Source organism: Cavia porcellus, unplaced genomic scaffold, assembly GCF_034190915.1.
Source record: "Cavia porcellus strain 051 isolate PalLab524CR breed Dunkin Hartley unplaced genomic scaffold, mCavPor4.1 scaffold_1, whole genome shotgun sequence".
Taxonomy (NCBI): Eukaryota; Metazoa; Chordata; class Mammalia; order Rodentia; family Caviidae; genus Cavia; species Cavia porcellus.
Genome location: NW_026947484.1, coordinates 185,798,155 through 185,819,489, shown reverse-complemented (window position 1 = coordinate 185,819,489; position 21,335 = coordinate 185,798,155). Strand labels below are relative to the sequence as shown.

The following is a 21,335-nucleotide window of genomic DNA, read 5'->3' as shown; positions in this document are numbered from 1 at the left end:
CAGAAAGGTCCCATGGAAGGGAAAGTAATTAACTGTAGTAGCGAGAGGGTGGCAGTGCCCCGTACACAGAGGAAATGATGTTTGAACAAAGATTTGAAGATTGAATAGAAGTTTCAGGCAGGCCCATGCCTTGGAAAAGAATTGCATATTTAGGCATTGCTGAAGAACAAAATGTAGAGTGAGGGTCAGTATCAAGAAGAAATGAGCAGAAGAGTTAATCAAGGATCAGGTCATTTAGGATCTAGAATGCCACTGTAAGCTGCTTAGAATTCATCCTGTAGTAGTATTTGGCACAGCATGGATGGTTCATAGTATGATTTTAGGTTGTTCAGGGACTTGACATTAAATAACACTGAATCACATAGTGAGAAACTTAATCCCTTTTCAATTAGCATTTAACCCGACTGTTTAGTCAAGGATAAAGCCTCCATTTGGTGTCAGTGTGTTTCTAATATTTTTCGAGCTCTCCGAAATTTCCTCTTTTAAAAAAGAGTCCAGTTCAGACCTCTGGTAGGCAATGGTACTAAGCTAAGACTCTGGTTTTCATGGTGCATTTGTCTACATAGTTACTTTATATTTACGGTAGTAGATGTTACTGGCTTTTCATTAATGTTGTGATGAAAATATTCAAAATTAAATTTATTTAAAATAGTAAATTAATTTAAAATATTAATCTCAATAGGCAATGCAGAGATGGGAGCAAAATTATGAAGGCAACACATAAATGCCTGGAATTTAGGGCACACTGCTGTCATTTTAGAGGAGTTTCTGGAAGAGTAGAAGCAGCCTGGTGACCTGGCTTTTCATCTAACAGTATCTTGGACAACAGAAGCAATGGCGCCAAGAATGGAGGCAGAGAAGCCAGTCAGGGGGCAACGGAAATACTGTAGGCAAAGGCGATGCGGTCATGACCAGATCTGCCGATTCATTCCCTACCTTTCCTTGTGTTACTGCCCTCTTTAATTCTGCAAAGGACATTTTAATGGTTCGCTGGGCCCGGGCTCAGAGGGAAATTCTGAAGTAGTTCTGAATGTTGAAGATGCAAAAGTCTCTAAGTAGCTGCTGTCCTGCCAGTGGATGGAGATTAGAATGGGCTTTCATCATTTTTAGGATCTTAACCCACTGTTAGTGTTGTTTATAAACTAACGCATCTTGAAGCCTAATTAATACATTTTATAGCTATAAACTGGCCATTCTAGCTTTAGTATTTGTATTTAGTATCCCTAGTATTTTCTTCTTCTAAACTCTGTCCTGCATATAATCTACATGTCTTCTCAATGCAACAAACTCCTTTCGTCTCCTTTAGCATTAAAGAGAACAGCTGAATTCCCTGTGCTGCCCTCCCTGACTATGGGAGCATCTTAACACATTTTTAAAGGTTCTGTTTGGAAAGCATGAAACTCTGCTCTCCTTTTCTCTCTTTCCAGCTGCTGCCAACCAAGTAGAACACATTGGGCAACCACTCATCTGTGGCAGGAGGATGAAATGATGCGGCCACTCCTACTGCTAAATTAGCACCAAGGGAAACATGTCCTGGCTTTCCAAACTAGAATTCAGGTTGAGCTTTCTTCAAGAAAAGAATGTTTCAATAATAACGCCTCTCGCTTGCTTTTTGTAAACCAAAACTTTAATCCTGAAGAGTCTCGCAAAAACACATTACAGACGACAGCATGAAAAAATAATCTTGCACAGAAATGCAAAAGTTCAGCTCTACCATGTACCCTTAAATGGCAGGACATTGGTATTTTGAAATCTCAAGTTTCAAAATAAAGAATATTACAGTAAGTGTTCATGTACAGTATCACATAGAGAACAAGTAACCTAAGTAAAGGTAAACCCTTGAAATTTATCAGATTCTATTCCTGGTAAGCAACCTCTGCCCTGGATAAACACTAGCTACATTTTTCAAAAACACTCTCACCTAGTTTCATGTGTAGCCTTTATCTTTACCTGCAGACATGTTCATGGCTGCTTTTAAAGAGTGCATTCACCTACAGGTGCATACTATATTCCAAGTAGTTCGTGTAGCTGATTTAGGTCAGATGAAAGGAAATGACCAGTTTTCAAGGAAACAATGTAGAGGAATCAACTTAATTTGATCTGAGTATGTACAGAAAATTCAAGTTTTCTTTGAGACTTCATAAGCTTGACGCATTTTTGAAATGTTTTAACTGTTCACATTTGTCTGTCTCTTGGAAAAGTGACACATATAACGATGTAATTCTGTATGGTTTGAGATGGGTCATATGATGGATGTAATACATTACCATGTTTCCTTTTGCTTCTTGTTTACTTTTAGAGTCTGAATTTACAAAGTTTTTATGTATATTATCTTTAAAACTTGTATCAATTCATTCAAATAGTACAAGAGACACCCCCCAAGTAATGAGTGATATTTACAATTTATAAAGGAGGAAACCAAAACTCTACAGATGATTCTAGAACTATAACCTGAAGCCAAGTATTTAGCTCTCCTCATGGTTCCACATTCCCTTGGTCTCAAACAGAAAGTCTTTTAAGATGGTGTTTAATGTCCACAGAACTACTGAAAGCAGAGTTAAATAGTCTTCTGCTTCCTGACCTGTTAAGATCTGAAGTCTTAATGGTCACAGATAACATTATTTCAATAGAAAAATCAATTGTAAATTAGAGCATAATTCATCTGCAGATGGAGACAACTTGGATATATATTCTTTTTCCTATAAAGATATTTAAAGAAATGCTTTTTAATGTCAAGATTTACATTTATTGATTTAAAAATTATATAGCTTTTCAGCTCCCAGGGTTTCTTTGCTTTCTGGGTACCTACATCTTAACTGAATGTCTTGAATTGGAAAGAATTTGCTGTAGTTTGTGAAAGGTCTTGCAGATCAATTCTGCATATTTGTGGATTATTGTTGACATTTGTTTCCTTGGCTTTAGGGAAAGCATATCAGAAACTTGGGATGTGGGAGTGATGTATAGAATGAGTTTTTAAATTTCCAAACTCTCACAAAACCTGGAGAATCTGACTTATTTTCTTCTCGGTGGTATAACACACTCTAATTTTATGAGCTACTCTTTTAGTGAGTTTCTGCTACTAAAATGTGTGTTTCATCCCACTGGAGTGTTGAAAAAAAAGTATTGCACAGTAAAATGATTTTGGAGTGGGTGTGAGGTGGCCTCAAGCTCCATGTGTTATGCTCGATAAAAATATTACATTTGAAAGAATGGGTGAATAAATACATGACAGTTGCTTTAGGAAGATTCAACTAACATGGATGTGCAGCTGGTTGGTGGAGAGACAGTAGAGGTTTAGAGTCTGTTGAGTATTGACATGAGGATGTAACAAGAAAAGAGAAAGAAAGAATGGGACTATAAAAATATTGAGGAAAATAACAGAAATCGATGAAAGAGAAGGGAGAAAGTTACATACAATATGAGAAGTTTTATTATGGCTGAGGAAGACCACCTTCCCGGAGAGATCTTTGAAGATTTGGGGTTTAAGGTAAGAACCAGAGCTGATTGGAAATGCTAATAGGGATCCCTTGTTTAGCCCCAAAGTTGAAACCTTTCGGAGCTGACACTTTGGGAAATGACCATATGGATGTACAGATCCAGTCACTGCCTCACTGTTTACACCTCCTTCGAATCACACCCATGAATAAATTGTGCTGTGAATGATTCTAGGGATCCTTCATTTGTTTGTCTGTTTTACTGCAGGGTCTTCTACCTATTTCCCCTGCTCAGATGTAAGTAAGTTCTCTGCACTTTGCTATTTTACTTACTGCTGTTTTATAAGGCTTATTATATTGAGCACTTAACTAACAAATCTAGCCATTGCTGATTATATTAAGAGCTGACATATAACTTGGAGTGGTGGGGACCAGCGTATGTAGGTTAAGGCAGTTAGAAGTCTGGAGAGTTTGGACTGAGAAATATAAGAAAGGAAGTCAGATGGTTTGGTAGGATTGTAAAGTTGCATAGCGCTCAGACTGTGCTGACACAAGAACCATACCCACGAAGCAATTATAGCTAAGTAGGGAAGGCCCCAGTATGCAGAGGAGAGAGCACATGTGAAGCGAGAGGCAGGGAGAAGCCAAGGGAGCACAGATGCAGGGGAAAAGGAAACCGTAGCCAAATGACTTTCCAGCAGTGTGGCCCAGCCATCCCTCCCATATCCTTGTCCTTGTCCTTGTCCTTTCTCTGTAGGATTTTGGTGCAAATTCGTCTATTTTTGTGATTCATGGGATAAATTTCTCTTTCTAGCAATTGTGAATCTCTTGATAGCACTGCCCTATAAAACTTTCAATGAAAATGGAAACGTTCAAGAGAGTAGACACTACTCATATGGTTCACCAAACACTTGAAATGTGGTTCATCTACTCAAGGAAATGACTTTTAAATTTGGTTTCATCTTAACTACATTAAAATATTCTTATCTGAGTAGTGGCTATCATATTGGACAGCATAGCACTATGGTAATTATAAATAGTGATAATATTTATAATTATTATTATAATTGCCAAGGATAAGGAGCATAAAAACTAAAAAGTAATAAAAAAGCAGGAAAAAAGGGTAGGAAAACTATGATGGTGTCATGGACCCCAGCAGAGGGTGTTCTACAGCATGAACAAAGACAGAATGTTAGGGAAGATTAGCTTGCTAAAATCCCATTAGGTGTAGTGGGAAAAATCCTGATTTTAAACAACAGAGATTAAGTAAATAAATCATGAAATGATTCATGCAAAGGAAAAGTATGCAGCCATTAAAATAATGGTAAATAAAATCAATAACGTGGAAAGATGTGTACAATGTATGAGTTAACTGAAAATAAAATCCATAAATACCATGACCTCAGTTTTTAACACCTGTACCTGTGCAGATCTTTGAGCTATGGCTTTGTGGGAGATTTTAATTTTTGTGTTCTCTTAACTTTCATAATTATCCACAAGAAATATTTCTGATGATTAGAAATGAATGATATGCTCAACAAAAAATAATACATCTTTTTATGTTCCATTAAGAACCAGAGTGACAGAAAATGCAGTTACTAAAAACACATTACACATTCTTAAAGTTAGAATCCTTCATATTTATTTTCCAAATCCTCTGGTCACACATTTTGAGATATATGACTTCATGGTTGTAATACAGCTGCAAGATATCAGAGGTCTTTAAACACTGTACTTAGCAGAAGGCAGAAGAAGGCCTTCTCTTTGACTGGAGTCAAAGGACCAGGAAATAAACTAACTGGCATCTTTTCTCATCCAAGAGGTTAGATACTGGGGCACTTCAATTTACAGCTGTATTTTAGAGTCCACTAGATGGCTCTCTGTGCCTGTGATCAAGTAAAGTACCTGATTTCATTCAGGTGTGAATTTTTCACTCCTCTGTAGGTACATATTGAACAATTTCTTTATGTAATCCAATGTACAGTGAGACACAATTCTTCTTATTGCATTGACATAGTGATATCTCTATGTACGGACCTATACATATATCTGATCCTATTACATTCACAATGTATAGGAGCATTGTTTGTTTGTTTCCTTAATGGACTGTCCATTTAAGAACTTCTGGTTAGAACAGAACAAATAGCATTTCGCAATTAGGCTAGATTGCATTCTATTAGAGGAAGACACACTTGACATTTTAACTTTGTTTATGGGAATACACACTTTAAACTTTTAACTAGAGAGTATAAACTAATTTTTTGATTTCTATGTAACATATGCAAGTTTAAAAACAAATCAAAACAAAACCAAGTATTACTAGATTATATGAAGATATTGCAGCCATCAAAGTATTTGATACTGCACTGGTATTTAAAAGTTCAGACTATGACAGACTGAGAGAACAGAACACATTTCTAAGCAATTCCTAAGAATGTTACTGAAGATACAAGTTGAAGTATTGTTTGGAACTGTACAGATTTAGCCACCCCAGAATCATGAAAATACAGACTAAAAACACACAGGAAAAACTCACCTTTTCACATAGAAGCATCATCACCTATGACTGTCCAAGTGTCTATAGCAATGTCAACTCTGAATTTTTAAAAAAGATTCTTTCATGTTTATTGATCTTTTTTGCCCAGTTAGAATGACAATAGGAATTCCTTTTATTGATAGAATATCATTTATATAAAACTGTCATTCTTATCTTTGGACAAGGGTGGGAAATGAGTTCACATGCTTTACTTTTGTAAAAAGAAAGTAATTTCCTTTATAAAGTGCCTCAATTTTGTGTACATCCAACAGTTTTGATATAATAAAAATCTAAAAAAGTACAGAGTTCATTCTGTGGGCATCCTTTCTTCTGTATGCTCAGTACACAGCAGCGTTACTAGCTCTTAAACTTTGAATTAATGTAAGCCACAGCCAGTAGCATTAATAAAGAGAAAGCCTGTAAGAAGAAGGTGAAACTTCTGAACCTTTAATCCATGTTGAGTTAGACTTTGCCCTCTCTAACTGAAACCTAAAACATCAATTGGATCATGATACAAAGGGGTGAAATGATTGTATCTTAAAAGACAGACCTCAAGCTTTGCTCTCATATATTTTCCCTCTCCAACTGCAAAATGTGTAAACTGAAAATGGAACCTGCCTTCCCAAGTTCAGGTAGGCCCCGTCACCACGTATCTCTTTTCCATCTCCTCTCTGTGTAAGTCTATGTGGGCAGCCACATTAATCTCCTAATGGTGCTGTAAGAGATTACCAGAAACTTAGTGCTTAAAATAACATCATTTTTTACATTACTTACTAATGGAAGTAAAAGTCCAGAGTCAGTTTTACTGCTCTAAAATCAAGGTATTGGCAGGGCTGTATTCTTTCTGAAGCCTTTTAGAGAGAATGCATTTCTTTGACTTTTCAGTTTCTAATGGGTGCCTGCATTCCTTGGTTAATGGTCCCTTCCTTCATCTTGGAAATGTATCACTCTAATTTTTGTTTCCTTTACCACATCGTATTATTATATTCTTTTACTCCTCATGCTTTCTCCTCCTCTTCCTTCTCCTTTTACTTCTTTTTTGTTTTGTACCAGAAATTGAACTCATGACCTTGCACTTGTCAGGCAAGCACTGTGCCACTAGCTGTAACTCTTCCTCCTTTATTGTGATACTGGGGATTTAGCTAAGTGGTCTGAGTTACATCCCCAACTCCCTCTTGAATCATTTTTATTCTTATTATTATGATTACATTAGGTCCACCTAGAGATCCTAGGATAACTTAACTTCTATCTTATGATGTTTAAAATAATCACATTTTCAAAGTCTTATTTGCTGTATAAAGTAACATATTCACAGGTACGAGGGATTTAAGTGTTCCAATTTTTGAAGGACAGTTACTTTGAAATCACTACAAAAATAAGCCAACTACAATTCCACAAACCCATACATTTTGTTCTGTTTTGTCACTTCATTTTATTACTGATCCAAGTAGCTGTCAAGACAGATAACCAAGACTTAGCATTTTAAAATGTCACACAAACATGAGTTCAAATTACAACTCAATCTTTTTCTAAATAGCTATGCACAATAGCATTGGGCATTAAAAAATTTATTGATAAGCTAAGAATACCATTTGCTTTGAGTTTCATTCCTTAGAATCTTAAATGAAAAGTTATCATAAAATAGATAAGGGAGGTGTTGTGAATTTTCACTAATATCATTTAATGGAGCACAATATGATTCTTAACCACTGATATAACTGTTTTGAACCCAACAGTCTGAAGAAGAAATTAGTTGACACTGTACCTCAAAGTTCACTTTATTACTGACAACTCTGAATGCATTTTAACTGGGGGTCCTTTTCAGTGGATCAAAACTCTAGCAGAGTTACAAAACCGCACATTCTTCATTTTTCTGGGGTTTGGTCCCTATAAGAGGATACTCTGAGCCTGAATAAATTGAAAATGCACAGAGAAGTTCCCTAATGAACAGATAAAACTCTTCAGTTTGTATCTGAATCAGGTTTTTATTCATCTTGCCACATGAACAAGAAGAGTCATCACTGTCATCATCATTCATTGTCAATAGAATGTTATGTTATAGGACCCAGACTTAGTCCATTGTATGCGTAATGTAGTCCTCTCACCCTGAGCTCAAGAAATACATTATATGCTTCAAAATTGAAGCATGGAGCTATTATGCATGTTTCCTAAGACAGGTTATCCAGGAAGTTGTAGAGCTAAAAGATTCAATCACAGTTCTGTGTTTGTAGTTTCTAAGCTTTTACTTTATATTTGCTCCATTTATATATCTGATTGTTTCAGTTTTTCCATTTGTATTGTGAAAATGAGAACTTTTGTCTTGTATACCTCAAAAAATAACTGTGAGGATAAATTGATAAATGACAATAGACTTGTATAAATTTAATCATACTCTATAGTCTATTTTTCCTGAAATCTTCATGTTGAAGGATTGAAAACACAAAGGAGGAATCATGAAGTTCACTTACTTTTACTGTGTCTTATTGTGTAGGAAACATAAACAAATATGTAGTTTTAGAACAAAAATGGAACCATAGAGTTTAGAATATGAACTTTTGCTCTCTCCTGATAATCACGTCAACACTTTGACAGACTTCAAATTTTACCGAAGAAGGTCCATATTTGTATGTAATTTTGTAAATTTTTTCCTTATGTTCTTAAGTACAAGGCGTGGTAAAAAACACTGTGCATATTTAAATCTTAAAAATGATTTCAATGAGATACCTTGCCAACAATCCTTCTGAAAATACTCCTTATGACTTTAAACACACTTTCCCATCATTACTGCTACTTGCAGAATCATTTCTGGAAGTAGTGTCCTTATATGGTGACCAGTCCTGCTCAGGGCCATGCAAGGGAAAAGTAGACTCCTAAAAACAGCAGCGCCCTCATGCACCTTACTTACTGGACCAGGTACCATATGACTTCTGTTTCTTTTCTAACATCAACGTGACCAGGAAATGTTAAATGGGCTGAATTGATTCAGGGTATCAAGGCAGTCATGAAAGTATAGCTAAACATACTTCGGGGAGCAGCAAGAACAGTGGGAAATATGGTTTAAGTGAGGGGAATACACTAAAGGACATTATGGCAATATGTTTTTTACAATGATAAAATACTGAAATTTAAATCTACTATTTTCAATTACATAATATGTAGGGAGCGGCTCAGAATGGGTGCCGCTGTCCTGCCTCTCCCACCTGAGGGCATTTTGTGTGTCAGCCTACATTTCCCATGATCCTCCCCTTGCCTACAATGCGCATGACTTAAGCACCTACCCGCTTCAGCCTACATCTCCCATAATCCCCTCTTGTTGATATCACGTCTGCTTACCTATGTGCTTACATATGACTTCCTGTTAGTCTGATAGGCCCACAGCATATGAGAAGATCCAAGCTGGCCCATCCTGTAAGGCCATGTCCCCTTTGACTCTATATAAGCCATGTACACTTCCTGAATAAACGAGACTCGAAATGGAATCTCATCCTGTCTCCGTCTCTCTTTTCTCTTGCCCAGCCCCTATCTCCGTCCCCTCTCCAGGCGAGGCCTACTGACCGATCCGCGGGCCGGATCAATAATATATTCTCATTTTGAATGAGTATAGTATTTTATGTAATGATTCAGCTATTTAAATTCCCATTGTTGAACATTTAATGTGCAATATTCTTTAACAGCTAAACTTGGATGTAAACGTCTCTCCCTTTGATACTTTTTACTAGGGCATCACAAAAGCAGTGATGGATCCAGTCCACTATTTGATTATAAACTGACAAATATGCTAATTCCAGAACAGCAATTAATCTTCCTGCTTCCTGATGGTTCCTCACTTCCTACAATGTACAGCTCTTTCCCCTTTTTGCGTGTTTTCTGTACATTGTCATCTATTGCAAATGGATGATAGGTGGACAATATAAGCATATTTGTGAAGCGGCCAAATGCCATATGATTAAACATTTTCCAAAAAATTTCCCAAATATTTTTCAATTGAATAATGATGAGTCATGATTCAGTCAGACCAAAAAAGAATTGTTCTGCTTAATATTCTATGCCTTGAACCCTTGGGAGCACATCTACATTCCCAGGCAGGCCCTGGCCACGCATATACCAGACTTTCGGCTTCTGGAGTTACTCCTGCTGCTACAATACCAGTGCAGGGAGAGATTAATTCTCTCTCTCAGTGCAGGTTGTGTATGCAGTTAACAGTCTCCTCTGAAAGTGCATGAATCTTATACAATTAAGCAAACATCTAAGAATCTGGCTGAGGCTGGGGATTTAGCTCAGCGGCATAAGCGCCTGCCTTGCAAGCAGGCAGTCATGAGTTTGATCCCTGGTATCGATAAAAACGAAAAAGACAAAAAAAAAAAAAAAAAAAAAAAAAAAAAAAAAAAAAAAAAGAATCTGGCTGAGGTGTTAGATTGAGGAAAAAGGAAGGAGAGAAAGTTTTCTTATTCTTAGTTTTCTGTTTCCCTATTGTTCTTTTCCCCCCCCAGCCTCCCATTAAGGAAAGATCAAAGAAAAACAACTAGGTAGCACTGAGATTTCCATTAATTTGTTATTCATGCACTCATTCAAAGAGCAATGTGGAGATGCTAAGAGATATGCCTTTTCTTGCCTAGTTTGATGCATTCTAGTGCTGAATTCTCTGTACTTGGTAGTAGCTAGAGTAGCCAGGAGAAAAAGCCATGGAACTTCTCATGCTTCCATTGAGTGACATCATTAAAATGAACAATGGTTTGCTATGACTTTCACATAGTGACACAGCACCTAAGGCAGGGGTATTCAAAGTTGCTTGTTAGAAAACTATCTTCTGTCCACATAAAGAGAAGAAGCTTATGTAAGCATGAGCTAACACACTGATTTCTTTACCAAGAAAGACTTTGTGGACAAAACAGATGAAGAAGACAATGTGTGAAGTGGTGGAGCTAACAGAATGGAAGTGGGCGTGACCGTTTGTGGACTTTAGCATCATAGCATCATGATGATAACTTTTCCTAAAGAGAAATGGGTGACCACCGTGAAGGACTAAGATTCCTTAGCAACCTTGGACATCTTACAGTTTTTGTATGACAGCAACTAAGGTTCTCGAAGTTGTGTGAGATGGGACATAAGTAAAAATTGGCATTGACACAGGAACAGTACTGTGACCTGTCTTTTTCTAGGAAAATAGGCAACATACTAAAGAATCCAGTTTTGTTTTTTTCTGTTTTTTTAAGTCCACTTAGATTGTTCTTTTGCAAGAGAAAAGATGAGAGGAGGAAGGTAGAGAATGGAGGCATTTTATACCATGAATTGCATTTCATTTTGATTCCTAATGAAGAATTAGTAAAATTAGGGCTTTTTGTTTCTTGTCAGTTCATGGTATTCTTTGCCACCAGTTATTTGGATAACACTATAAATTTACTTCAAGTGATTTCACTTTCTCATTACATGCACAAAATGATCCTGTCACGTGGGGGTGAAAATCTTCTTTTGTTTGATGGTAGATATTCAGAGACAGTCACTTGTGCGAGGTCCCATGGCCAATAAAAAAGAGGTAGATTGGGACTCTTGCGGCCAGTGTTTCACTACACTGACTGGGAATGTCAGGAAATAAAATCTAATGGCACAAAATTCATGATGTTTGCTTCAATATTAAGTAATAAAACACTAGGGATTTGGCAATGAAATTGGCTATCAGATAGCTCAGGTTTTTCAGTCACAAGTTGACTTGAAGATGTAACGGTAAAGGGAGATAAAATGGAGCACATTTTCTGTGGTTTAAATGCTAACTGCTTAGTAAACCCAAAGAAAAGTGGGTGGGGCAGGCTAGCTATCCTTATACATGATGGCTGCTAATGTCTTCTGTTCTATCTAGAAAAAAATAATGGAAATAAATTACCAAATTTAAAAATTCAAAGTTCCAAATTATGCCTATGTCTCTATTTTTAAAAAGGAACCTAGAACAAATTACTACTAGAAGGAGCTTTGCATCACTTGATATTTAATTGTAGATCATTTATCTTCAAGTTAGCAGCACTTAGGTTCCACTATCAGCCAGTCATCAAGAACTGAAGGAAAACTTTTCTTCCCAGAGGACTGGGTAGAACAAATCAAAGAAAACCAACATAGTTAAGAGCAGGTATTTTAAACACACATGTCCTTTACTGGTTCCTTCAAGAACCACCTCAGTTATGTAGTGATATCATTTCTCTGTACAAAAGTAGTAAAGGCTGATAAAAGGCTTCAGTAATTATCCTTGTTCTGTCAAAGAAAATCAATATCTAAAACACACGTATAACATATGTGTTAGTGAACATGTTTCATGAGATAGGAAGACCTATTTGACATACTAAGTCAGAGTTGAAAGTGATAGCACAATTCTTCTTTAGTTGCATGGATGTGAATCTAAGCCTATTATATTACTTCATTACTCTCCCCAATGGAACTATTATGGAGTCAACAGGAAACTTTTTTTTAGAGTAAAACGTATATCTGTCACTGACTCAGCAAGTAAATTTTAAACTTTGAAAAAATGACATAAAGGCCCTAGAGAACAAGCATCAAGGGAATGGAAGAGAAAGCACTGACAATGGTAGAAACTAAGGTAACTCAAATGTGAGTGAATGGGGTATGTACATGGTATCACTATTGGAAGGTAATAAGAATGTAGAACTAAGAAGTGATAATTTAAATAAAATAAGTTAGCATCAAGTGGGGGTTAGAATGTATATGTGAAGTCGTATTTTAAATGGCAGAAATGTACTGTGATCTCACTTTATATTGATTGTTGCACTAAGGTTTTATGAAGTACTGATAATATACATATGTTTTCTAAAAGATAACTAACTTTAAATCAATTTTCCTGCTTGAGGAGCATTTGTCTAGTCTAAGCTGATGACTATATGTATTTATGTCTTGAATAAATAGTATATTGAAATAAACCACTGTAATAATCAGAGGTTTGATCATCACAGTGATGTCTCCTTCCATTCAAGAGTTGTAACAGGATGTTACCCAAACCCATTATTTATTCATTAAAACCTTGGTGTGAATGAAATTAGCAGTTCAAAAGAAAGCAAGAGGAAACAGTTGTCATTACTCCAAATCTAAAGGCAATTTTAATTCATCTGAATAAGAGACACAACTTTATTTGTGTGTGTGAGTATCTGCATTGTCTTCTAGAATACTTTATTGTACTACTATCTTTATTCAAATACTAGTACAATCCACAGACTAGATTATTGGACAGAACTCTTCAACTATGGTGGCTAAATTAAAAGAACTTTATTTAGTGTGTAACATGACCTTGACATTCTTTTATATTTAGAAGATTTTTAAAAAATCAGTTTAATAGAGCAGGGTCCCCTTTCCAGGAGAAGTAAAGGAAAGATCAGTTATTAATTTTGTTGAGAGCAGATTATGGTCAGATCTTACAATTTACATGTTACAGTGGAACTGACATTGAGCAGGACATTTGTAACACACACTATTATAGAATGACATTTAAATGCTATACTAAAGTGAAGGGAAGACAAATTAGATACGTTTGTATTTAAAATATAATTGGAGTTGAAAGAAAATGTCCTCAATTGGACAAACTGGACTCAATGGATATAATATCCTCTATCTCTCAAAATGTTTACCAAGAAAGTAGTAGGGACAACATTGATTTAAAATGTTTCTGGATTGAAACACAGAAGTAAATGTGCTTCGCAGAGTATTTATTTTATAGTCAGCTTGTAAAGGTTTCCCTGGAGGACCTTATTCCCTCAGTGGTCTCAAAGATGATGTTTGCTGCTTCTAGATGCTGCCTTATGGTTTTCTTGTTCTCTTGTTTTAATGTGTAGTCACTGCACACATCCATCATGGGACTCAGACAACTTCTCTTCCAGCTAAGGAACACTCATTTTGGGAGACAATTCTTCCTATTAAAGACTCTTGCCAAACAATCTGCAAATGGAAAGGCGTCTGGAGACTGTGGTTGCTATTGGCAGTTTCTGAAGAATTAGATAATAAAGAAGCCAGTGATGCTGACGCCTGCATTTCATTAAATCTGGCTCTGCATATATATTAATGATGATTCACCTTATGGATGCAGTTTCATGTTTGGAATGCCTTTTCCATGGGTGGCATTTTGTACCTGTATTTTCCTTGCCTTCCCCTCTGCTGCCTACAGTCATTCAGATTCAGTTGACAGAAATATTTCAGATAAAAGTTAATTAGCCTGCACACTGCAGATCAAATCTCTATACCTCATCATTAAGTAAGAATCTTCTGGGAATCTGTTGAGAGTAGTTTGCACTTGGCCTTCTTAAGATTAAAAATGAAAGATTCAATTTTTTAGAAAAAAGAAAATTTTAGTACTGTCGATATTTTATGCATAGATTCTATCAAACTTTTCACTTGCATATTACCTTTGCTCATTTTGATTTTTACCTGTGGATACATGTAAAAATGGAAGAAAAGAGATAAGATTTTTTTCCAAATACAAAGAGAAAATGTAAATTATGTAGTATAAGAAATCTTCCAAGGTGTGGACTCTTACTAACACACTGATGGATTTTCATCAAACTTCAGCACTTTCCTCAGTTTCTCAGTCTTTAAAATGGGGCTGATTATCTATTTTGTTTCAAAAATACTTTCTGTCAGATTTATTACAATTTGCTATCATGATAAACCTATGAAATACAGAAAACTTTTATTGCTTAAAAGACTCTGTTCTCTGCTTAAATATTTATTTTTGTATAATTACATGTCAACAGTTAAGCTCACAAATAGCTTTTTTATTTAAAATTTATTGAGTGTTTTTTAACTCATAGGAAGCCAAATCAGTGTTGTTGCTTTATTCTTAGCTAATGGAAGCAAAAACAGAGTACCAGCAACGGCATTATCTACCTTTGAAAGAAAAAAGGTGGGGACAAAGAAGCAGTCACGGAGTCTCCCTATCCATTTTTGTGTCAGGCGACACTCTAAAGGGTTTCCTTACACACTCTTTACCTATCACTTTTGTACTAGATCCAGATTTGATTCACTCAAAGACATTCTGGGGAATGAGCTTTCTTTCTCAACGCCATTGCCCAAGCCCAGGAACATCTTCTGAAGAAGTCACAAGGAGCAGGCACACAGGCTCTCAGAGTTCCCTTTGACAGTGCACCACTAGCACATTCGGGTTCCTCACCCGCTTTCCACGGCTTCCGGATTACCAAGCCTAGGTTGCTCTCCATGGTTCTGAGCCTGGATTTTCACCAGTGGTCAAAACGTCTTTTTCTCCCACGACTTTACTTCTCCCACCGGCGACCCCCACCTCATATTTTATTTCCATCTGCACTTAAAGTGTTTCATGCCACTTCTACTGAGGTCCTCCTATCTACCAGCTGCGGTCACAGTCCAATCTTTACACAGTAACAAAGTTACACAGTCAGTCCTACCGACGTCACCCAGTTCTTTTCTTCCTCCTGTCCCTGCTGGGGTCCTGCCTCCCATCTGCGCACATCACCCCGCGCGGTGGACTTCGCCTCACCTGACTCTCCCGCGGAAACTCGTGGCGCACGATGCTGATCACCGGGATGTGCAGGACTGAGCTCACCAAGTCCAGCTCCATCATCTCGCCCTGGCTCTGGGGAAAGGCCAGCAGTGCCGACACCCCTTGCACCACCACGGTGTGGCACACACTCTGCAGAAAGGTGAAAGGGTCGCTGCTCCACGGTGAGCTAGGAGAGGAGAAGGGCAAAAGTGGCAGGTCTCCCAGGCCCGCTTCGATGGCCATCACTACTTCCAAAGACAGGTTGTAGGGCAGCAACCCTTCCACTCGGTTCAGATTGTCCACTGCGAATAAGAGGGCGTCCCGTGGCCACAGAGTCTCGGCCCTGGAACCCTCCCCGGGCTTCCTGGCGCCGGGCGGTCCCCGGCCATGCAATGCACTCCCCAACCAGCGTGCGCCCTGAGAGGGCGCCAGGGGTCTCCAAGTCCCCGGCTCAGCCTCATCCCTCTGCGCACCCGCCCGGCTGCTGTCCGGAGCGCGGCTGGTTGCGCGTGGGGCTGTGGTCCAGGGCTGCAGGTGCACCGCGCCCACCCTCACAGCGTGGCCGATGCGCTTGAGAATCTGACAGGGCTGCGGGTGCGAGGAGGAGCCGGGCACCCCGGCCAGTACCAGTGCGCAGGGCGGCGGCAGCAGCAGACAGACCCTGCTCAGCAGCCACCACAAACTCGGTCTCCTCATTACTGAGACCCGCAGGGAGAAAGCGCGCCCCCTCCTGCGCCAGGCTCGCCCCTCTGCAGCCGCCGCCTAAGGTCTCCGCCTCCAGGTCCCGAGCGCCGCTTCACTAGACGCGGAAAGGCGGTCCCAGGAGCTGGAGCGGTCACCGGGCCATGCAACTTGGAGCCCAGCGCGCCCTCGGCAGTCTCAGAGCAGCTCCTGGGCGCCTCCGCCTTGCATCTTCTGCCCGCCGGGTCCCCGCACGGAGCGGGACAGAGGAGCCGGCCAGCGCCTGTCACCCGCGGCTTGGGCGCCAGTTCCCTGCCTGCCCCATCTGCAGGGCGCGTCAGGCGCTGTGTCCGAGCCCGCCAGGCGGCCGGCCTAAGAAGCAACCAGAGTTCCAAACGGGCGGCAGCGAACAAGAAGCGACGCTCTTACTGGGATGGGTTATTTTCCTTTTCCGTCCGGAGTGTGCGTGGGAGAGGGGAATCACGCCTAGGGTTCGGACAAGAAGGAGCCAAATTCGCCTTTCTCCACTGCTGGCCGCCGTCTCCCGGGCTCCCCCCGTGTTGGCTTCATTTTTCTTCTGCCCTCGTTATTCCCTCTCTTTTTCCCTTTCGGTATCTTCCCGCCCAGTTGCCACCAGCACTTGCTTCCTCCGAGGAGCAACGCGACTGGCTAGCAAAGGGTGGCTCTGCTCGGAGCGCCAAACTTCTCCCCGCCTCAGCCGGCTCCTCCCTGTTGCTGAGCCCTGGCGCCCGCCTGTCGCTTGGCTGCGCTAAACGCCCGCTGATGGTGAGGTTCCCGAGCGGCACAGCCCGCGCCCCCAAACGTCCTCGCCTGTCAAAGCTTGGAAGTTCGTAGTTTGCAAAATTTCCGGGGATCTAAGAAGGCAGAGGCTCTCAGAGGCGGAGAATTCCGAATCGCGCTTGGGGATGTGGAATCCAGTGGTTACTGGAGAAGCGCGAAAGAGGCTGTGACTTTAAGAAGCTTCTCTTGAGCGCACAGCAGCTGGGAGGGTTTTTCTGGTTAGAGGTATTAAAGCAGGAATTATTTACACATTTACTCTTGGCTTCTTTCTGTCTGGCATATAGACCCCAGATTTTTGAAGGGTCCTTGTGGTTTTTGGGTTCTCAGAATGAAGACAAAGTGAACCCAAAGCGATTATTTAAGAAATTAAAGTGATTGAAAATACTTTTGGAGTTTAAAATAGCCAGCAGCAGTTTCTAGTATACTGAAAGTCCCCAGGCAACAATTTCTGGTAAGTGATCTAATTTGTATGGCAATACAGTGAGGTCAGTGGGTATACGAGCTAATCATTTCCTCCATGATCGGAATAATCTGGCATTAGAAGGGAAGGAAAAGGTTAAGGGCAGGTCCGTGGTTTCCACACCTACAGGAAACGATTCGATGTAGCAGTATCATTTAAGAGAGTGGGAGAGATACTTGGGATCAGCAATTCCAAATCCAACACCGTTTCAAGAGAACCATGACCTTGGCAATTTATTTTATCTGGCCTTGCCCTGCTGTTTGGATCTGCAAAATTGTTATGCAAAGCATTAGCTTTTAGCTCTGGAGCCGTTTTGATTCATGAGCTAAAATTTTCCTTCATCATGTTTTAAATCTTAGGGATGAAGACAAAAATCCCAAGAAGGCTGCCAAAGGAATGGGTCTTGCAAGACTGAGGTGCCACAGAAAAGAAGGTTCCAGTGAGGCAAAAATGAAAGTCTTAGTAAGGGCTTACTAGGAAGAAAAACAGCCCTCAAGGCCTGAGAGAGTGTCCACAGGAACGGGAGAAGAGGGATCTTCATCCTGCCAGCAATGTCCTCTTGTTCAGGGGATTCCACTCTTTGATACTTGACTAGGAAAGTGCACAATTCCATTGTTCTCAAATTGCAAGAGTGGCGATCTGACCATTGTGAGTAAGGAGGGTATTCATCAGTAATGGAGTAGGTGTGCATCCAGGAATATGGCGTTCCAGGTCACCGCTATGCCTCCGATCTTAGTGACTGTAGTACTTGGCATTACACATATGCTTAGATCAGGTTCCTAAGAAAATAATGATGGAGAATAGTTGATTTGATCATAAATGGAATCTTAGAGTCATTGTATAGTTTTAACCCTCTTACAAGTTCAAGATGCATTGAGAGTGGCTGAACTGTTCATTCATTCACAAAAGATATGATTCCCACAGTTTTGGATATCGCACTTCTCTAGCACATGATAGAGCTACAGTACTGTGAATACTGAGTGATCCAGGAAGAACAGTGCTCTCTTTTATGCTTCTTTTTTTACCCTTTCCTTCTTATTCTTTTCTGAAACTTTCAATTAAGTCATCATTTTCTTTCTGTCTTCAATTTGTTGCTTAACTCTTCTTCCAAGTCACTGTGTGTTGGGAGCCGCAGCCCCGAGCCCGGTCGCCTCACTTGGCGGACGTGAGGCCTGTAGTAAAGAGTAAAGCCTGAGGTAGATTACCCCTCCCATCGAGCACGTTAGTTTCCTGCTTACCTCGTAAGCAACCCGCTCAACAATATAGTCTGCCTGGCAACTGATGATGTTAGCCAATCAGCTTGCCTTGCTTACTTTAACATGATTGGACACTGTATCCGTATATATACTGGTGCCACCCCTGGGGGGGAAGAAGAAGCCCGGAAGTAGAAGCCCAGAAGGAGCCGCGGGGAGCGGACCAAAGGAGGCTTCGGCTGGGAGCGATCCCAGGGCAGGCTGTACGGAGAAGAAAAATAAAAGAAAAGGTTGTCCACTGCCAGACTTTGTCGTGTGTCCTTCCTGCCGGCCGGGAGCGGACATCAACATTTGGAGGCCCGCACGGGGACTGATCACCCCCGAGACGTGACAGCGGACAACGCTCCAGTACAGAGCTGCGAGACAGGTGAGTTGGGGATAAGCCTGGGCTCTGGGTGGCGCGCACCTACAGGGCTTTTAGACTCCCCTCAGGCTCACGCGTAAGTGGCGGATTCCTTGGGCCTCACGCGGTGAGTAACATATTAAAAGATGGGAAACATGCTAGGTAGCAACACTAAGAGCGAGGGTGGTTGTGGAGAAAGCTCTCAAGAGCTTACAAAAGTACGCAGGGTATTTGAGCAGGCCCAGTCAGGGAGCTCCCGAGAGGGGCCCGTTAAGGGGAACAAAGATGCTAAGGAGAAGGACGGGGCTCTAGCCTCGGAGTCGTCTGACTCCGAGGACGAGGGAAAGTTGAATGGCAAGGAGGCCAAAGAGACCAGCTGTCAGGAGCCTAAGTCGCTCGATAAGGAGTCGCAGGGTTCTTTCCCAGTAATTCAGGGTACCACAGAGCCATTTGTTGACTTTGTGGCCCGAATGCAAGATGCTGCCGATAAGATATTTTCTGATCCGGGAGTGGCTCGACCGCTGGTAAGGCAGCTGATTTTTGAGCAATGTACAAAGGAGTGCAAGGCAGCGATAGCTCCTCATAAGAACAAGGACCTCAACGCCTGGATTAGGATATGCAGAGAGATAGGGGGGCCGCTCTCCAACTCGGGAGTGGCTGCTCTCCTGGCCGCGGCTGTACAGCAGAGGGGACCTCGCGGGTTAGAAGGGGAATGTAAGGCTAAAGGGTGTTTTGCCTGCGGGGAGCCAGGACACATTAAACGTCATTGCCCAAACAATGCAGATGCTAGGCCTCGCCCTAGGAATGAAGAACCATCTGTTTGTGGGCGATGCAAGAGGGGATCACACAAAGCTGAGGAGTGTAGGTCGGTCTTTGATGCTCAGGGCAACCGTATTTGTGGACGAGATGTTAGAGGGCCAAAAAACGGCCAGAGGGGGCCCCCTTCACAGGCGGGCCCCCGCCCCAGAGACAGGACAGCTCAGGATGGCAGCCTTCAACAAGGGCCACCCCTGGGTCAGCAGGTGTGGACCTCAGTGTCGCCTCCAGACTTATATTAGTGCCTGATATGGGTGTTCGAGTGCTACAGACTAGTCTACAGCCCACAGTGGTGATTTGGCAGAAAGGACCATTACTGTGGATACACCCTAAGGTCTCACCTGCAAAAGTCATAGAGCATTACCCGGAGGCAGTCGCTTCATTGGCCCTTGAAGCGCATGATAGAGCTGTCCAACATTTTGGCTCAGGACCACAAGCCATCCGAGTACCCTATACCGCCAGCCAGATCAAGACCCTGGCTGCCTGCATAGATACATGGGCCATTCTGAGATGTGTTTTCCATGGGGATATAAACAATCAATACCCTAAAGACCCTATCTTGTCATTTGTCACTCAGCACCCTATAATTTTTCCAAAGGTTACTGCCTCTGAGCCATTAGTCCCAGCAACTACAATATACACAGATGGCTCCAAGACGGGGATAGGCGCCTATGTGATCCTAGGCAAGCCCCCGGTTACCATACAATTTGAACCTGATCAGCCTCAGGTGGTAGAACTGCAGATCATTAAAATGATTCTTGAACGGTTCTCAGAAGCCATTAATATTGTCTCCGATTCTAGGTATGTGGTCAATGCTATGCAAGTGCTTGAGACTGCCGGTTTAATTAGATCCACTTCCACAGTGGCTGGGCTGTTCCTGTCTGTCCAGACATTGCTTCAAAACAGACACCATAAGGTCTTCACCACCCACATAAGAGCACATACATCCCTGCCGGGGCCCATGGCACAGGGGAATGTGGCTGCTGATACTGCCACTCGCCCGTTATGGATTTTTACCTTACTAACACCAATCGAGCGAGCCCGTGCCTTCCATGATAAGTTTCATGTCAATGCCAGGACACTAGCAAACCATTTCCATGTTTCCAGAGCAGATGCACGAGATATCGTGCGACTATGTGACTCCTGTGCCACATACAAACCTGCCCTACCGATGGGAGTAAACCCTCGAGGTTTGATCCCTGGTGATGTTTGGCAGATGGACATCACACATATACAGGAGTTTGGGACTCTTAAATATGTTCATGTTTCCACAGACACCTGTTCTCACGTCATATTTGCAACAGCAGAAACAGGTGAAAAAGTGTCTAATGTGATCAATCATTGCCTGGCGGATTGGGCCGCATGGGGCAAACCAAAAATATTAAAAACTGATAATGGACCAGCCTATATAGGCAAAGCCTTCAATGAGTTCTACAAAATGATAGAGGTTCAATTAAAACATGGTATCCCATACAATCCCCAAGGTCAAGGAATCATTGAGAGGGCTCA

The 21,335-nt window shown here is 41.0% G+C and overlaps 1 protein-coding gene across 1 annotated transcript in view; it reads right to left on the bottom strand.

Annotated features, from left to right (window-relative positions):
* Grin3a (glutamate ionotropic receptor NMDA type subunit 3A) overlaps positions 1 to 16,185 on the bottom strand; it is a 162,262-nt gene extending 146,077 nt beyond the window's left edge. Inside the window, exon 1 of the mRNA XM_005004116.4 lies at positions 15,470 to 16,185. Coding sequence (XP_005004173.1) covers positions 15,470 to 16,168 — 699 coding nt within the window. The 5' untranslated portion in view covers positions 16,169 to 16,185. The remainder of the gene's footprint in view (positions 1 to 15,469) is intronic.
* Positions 16,186 to 21,335: the final 5,150 nt, after the last annotated feature.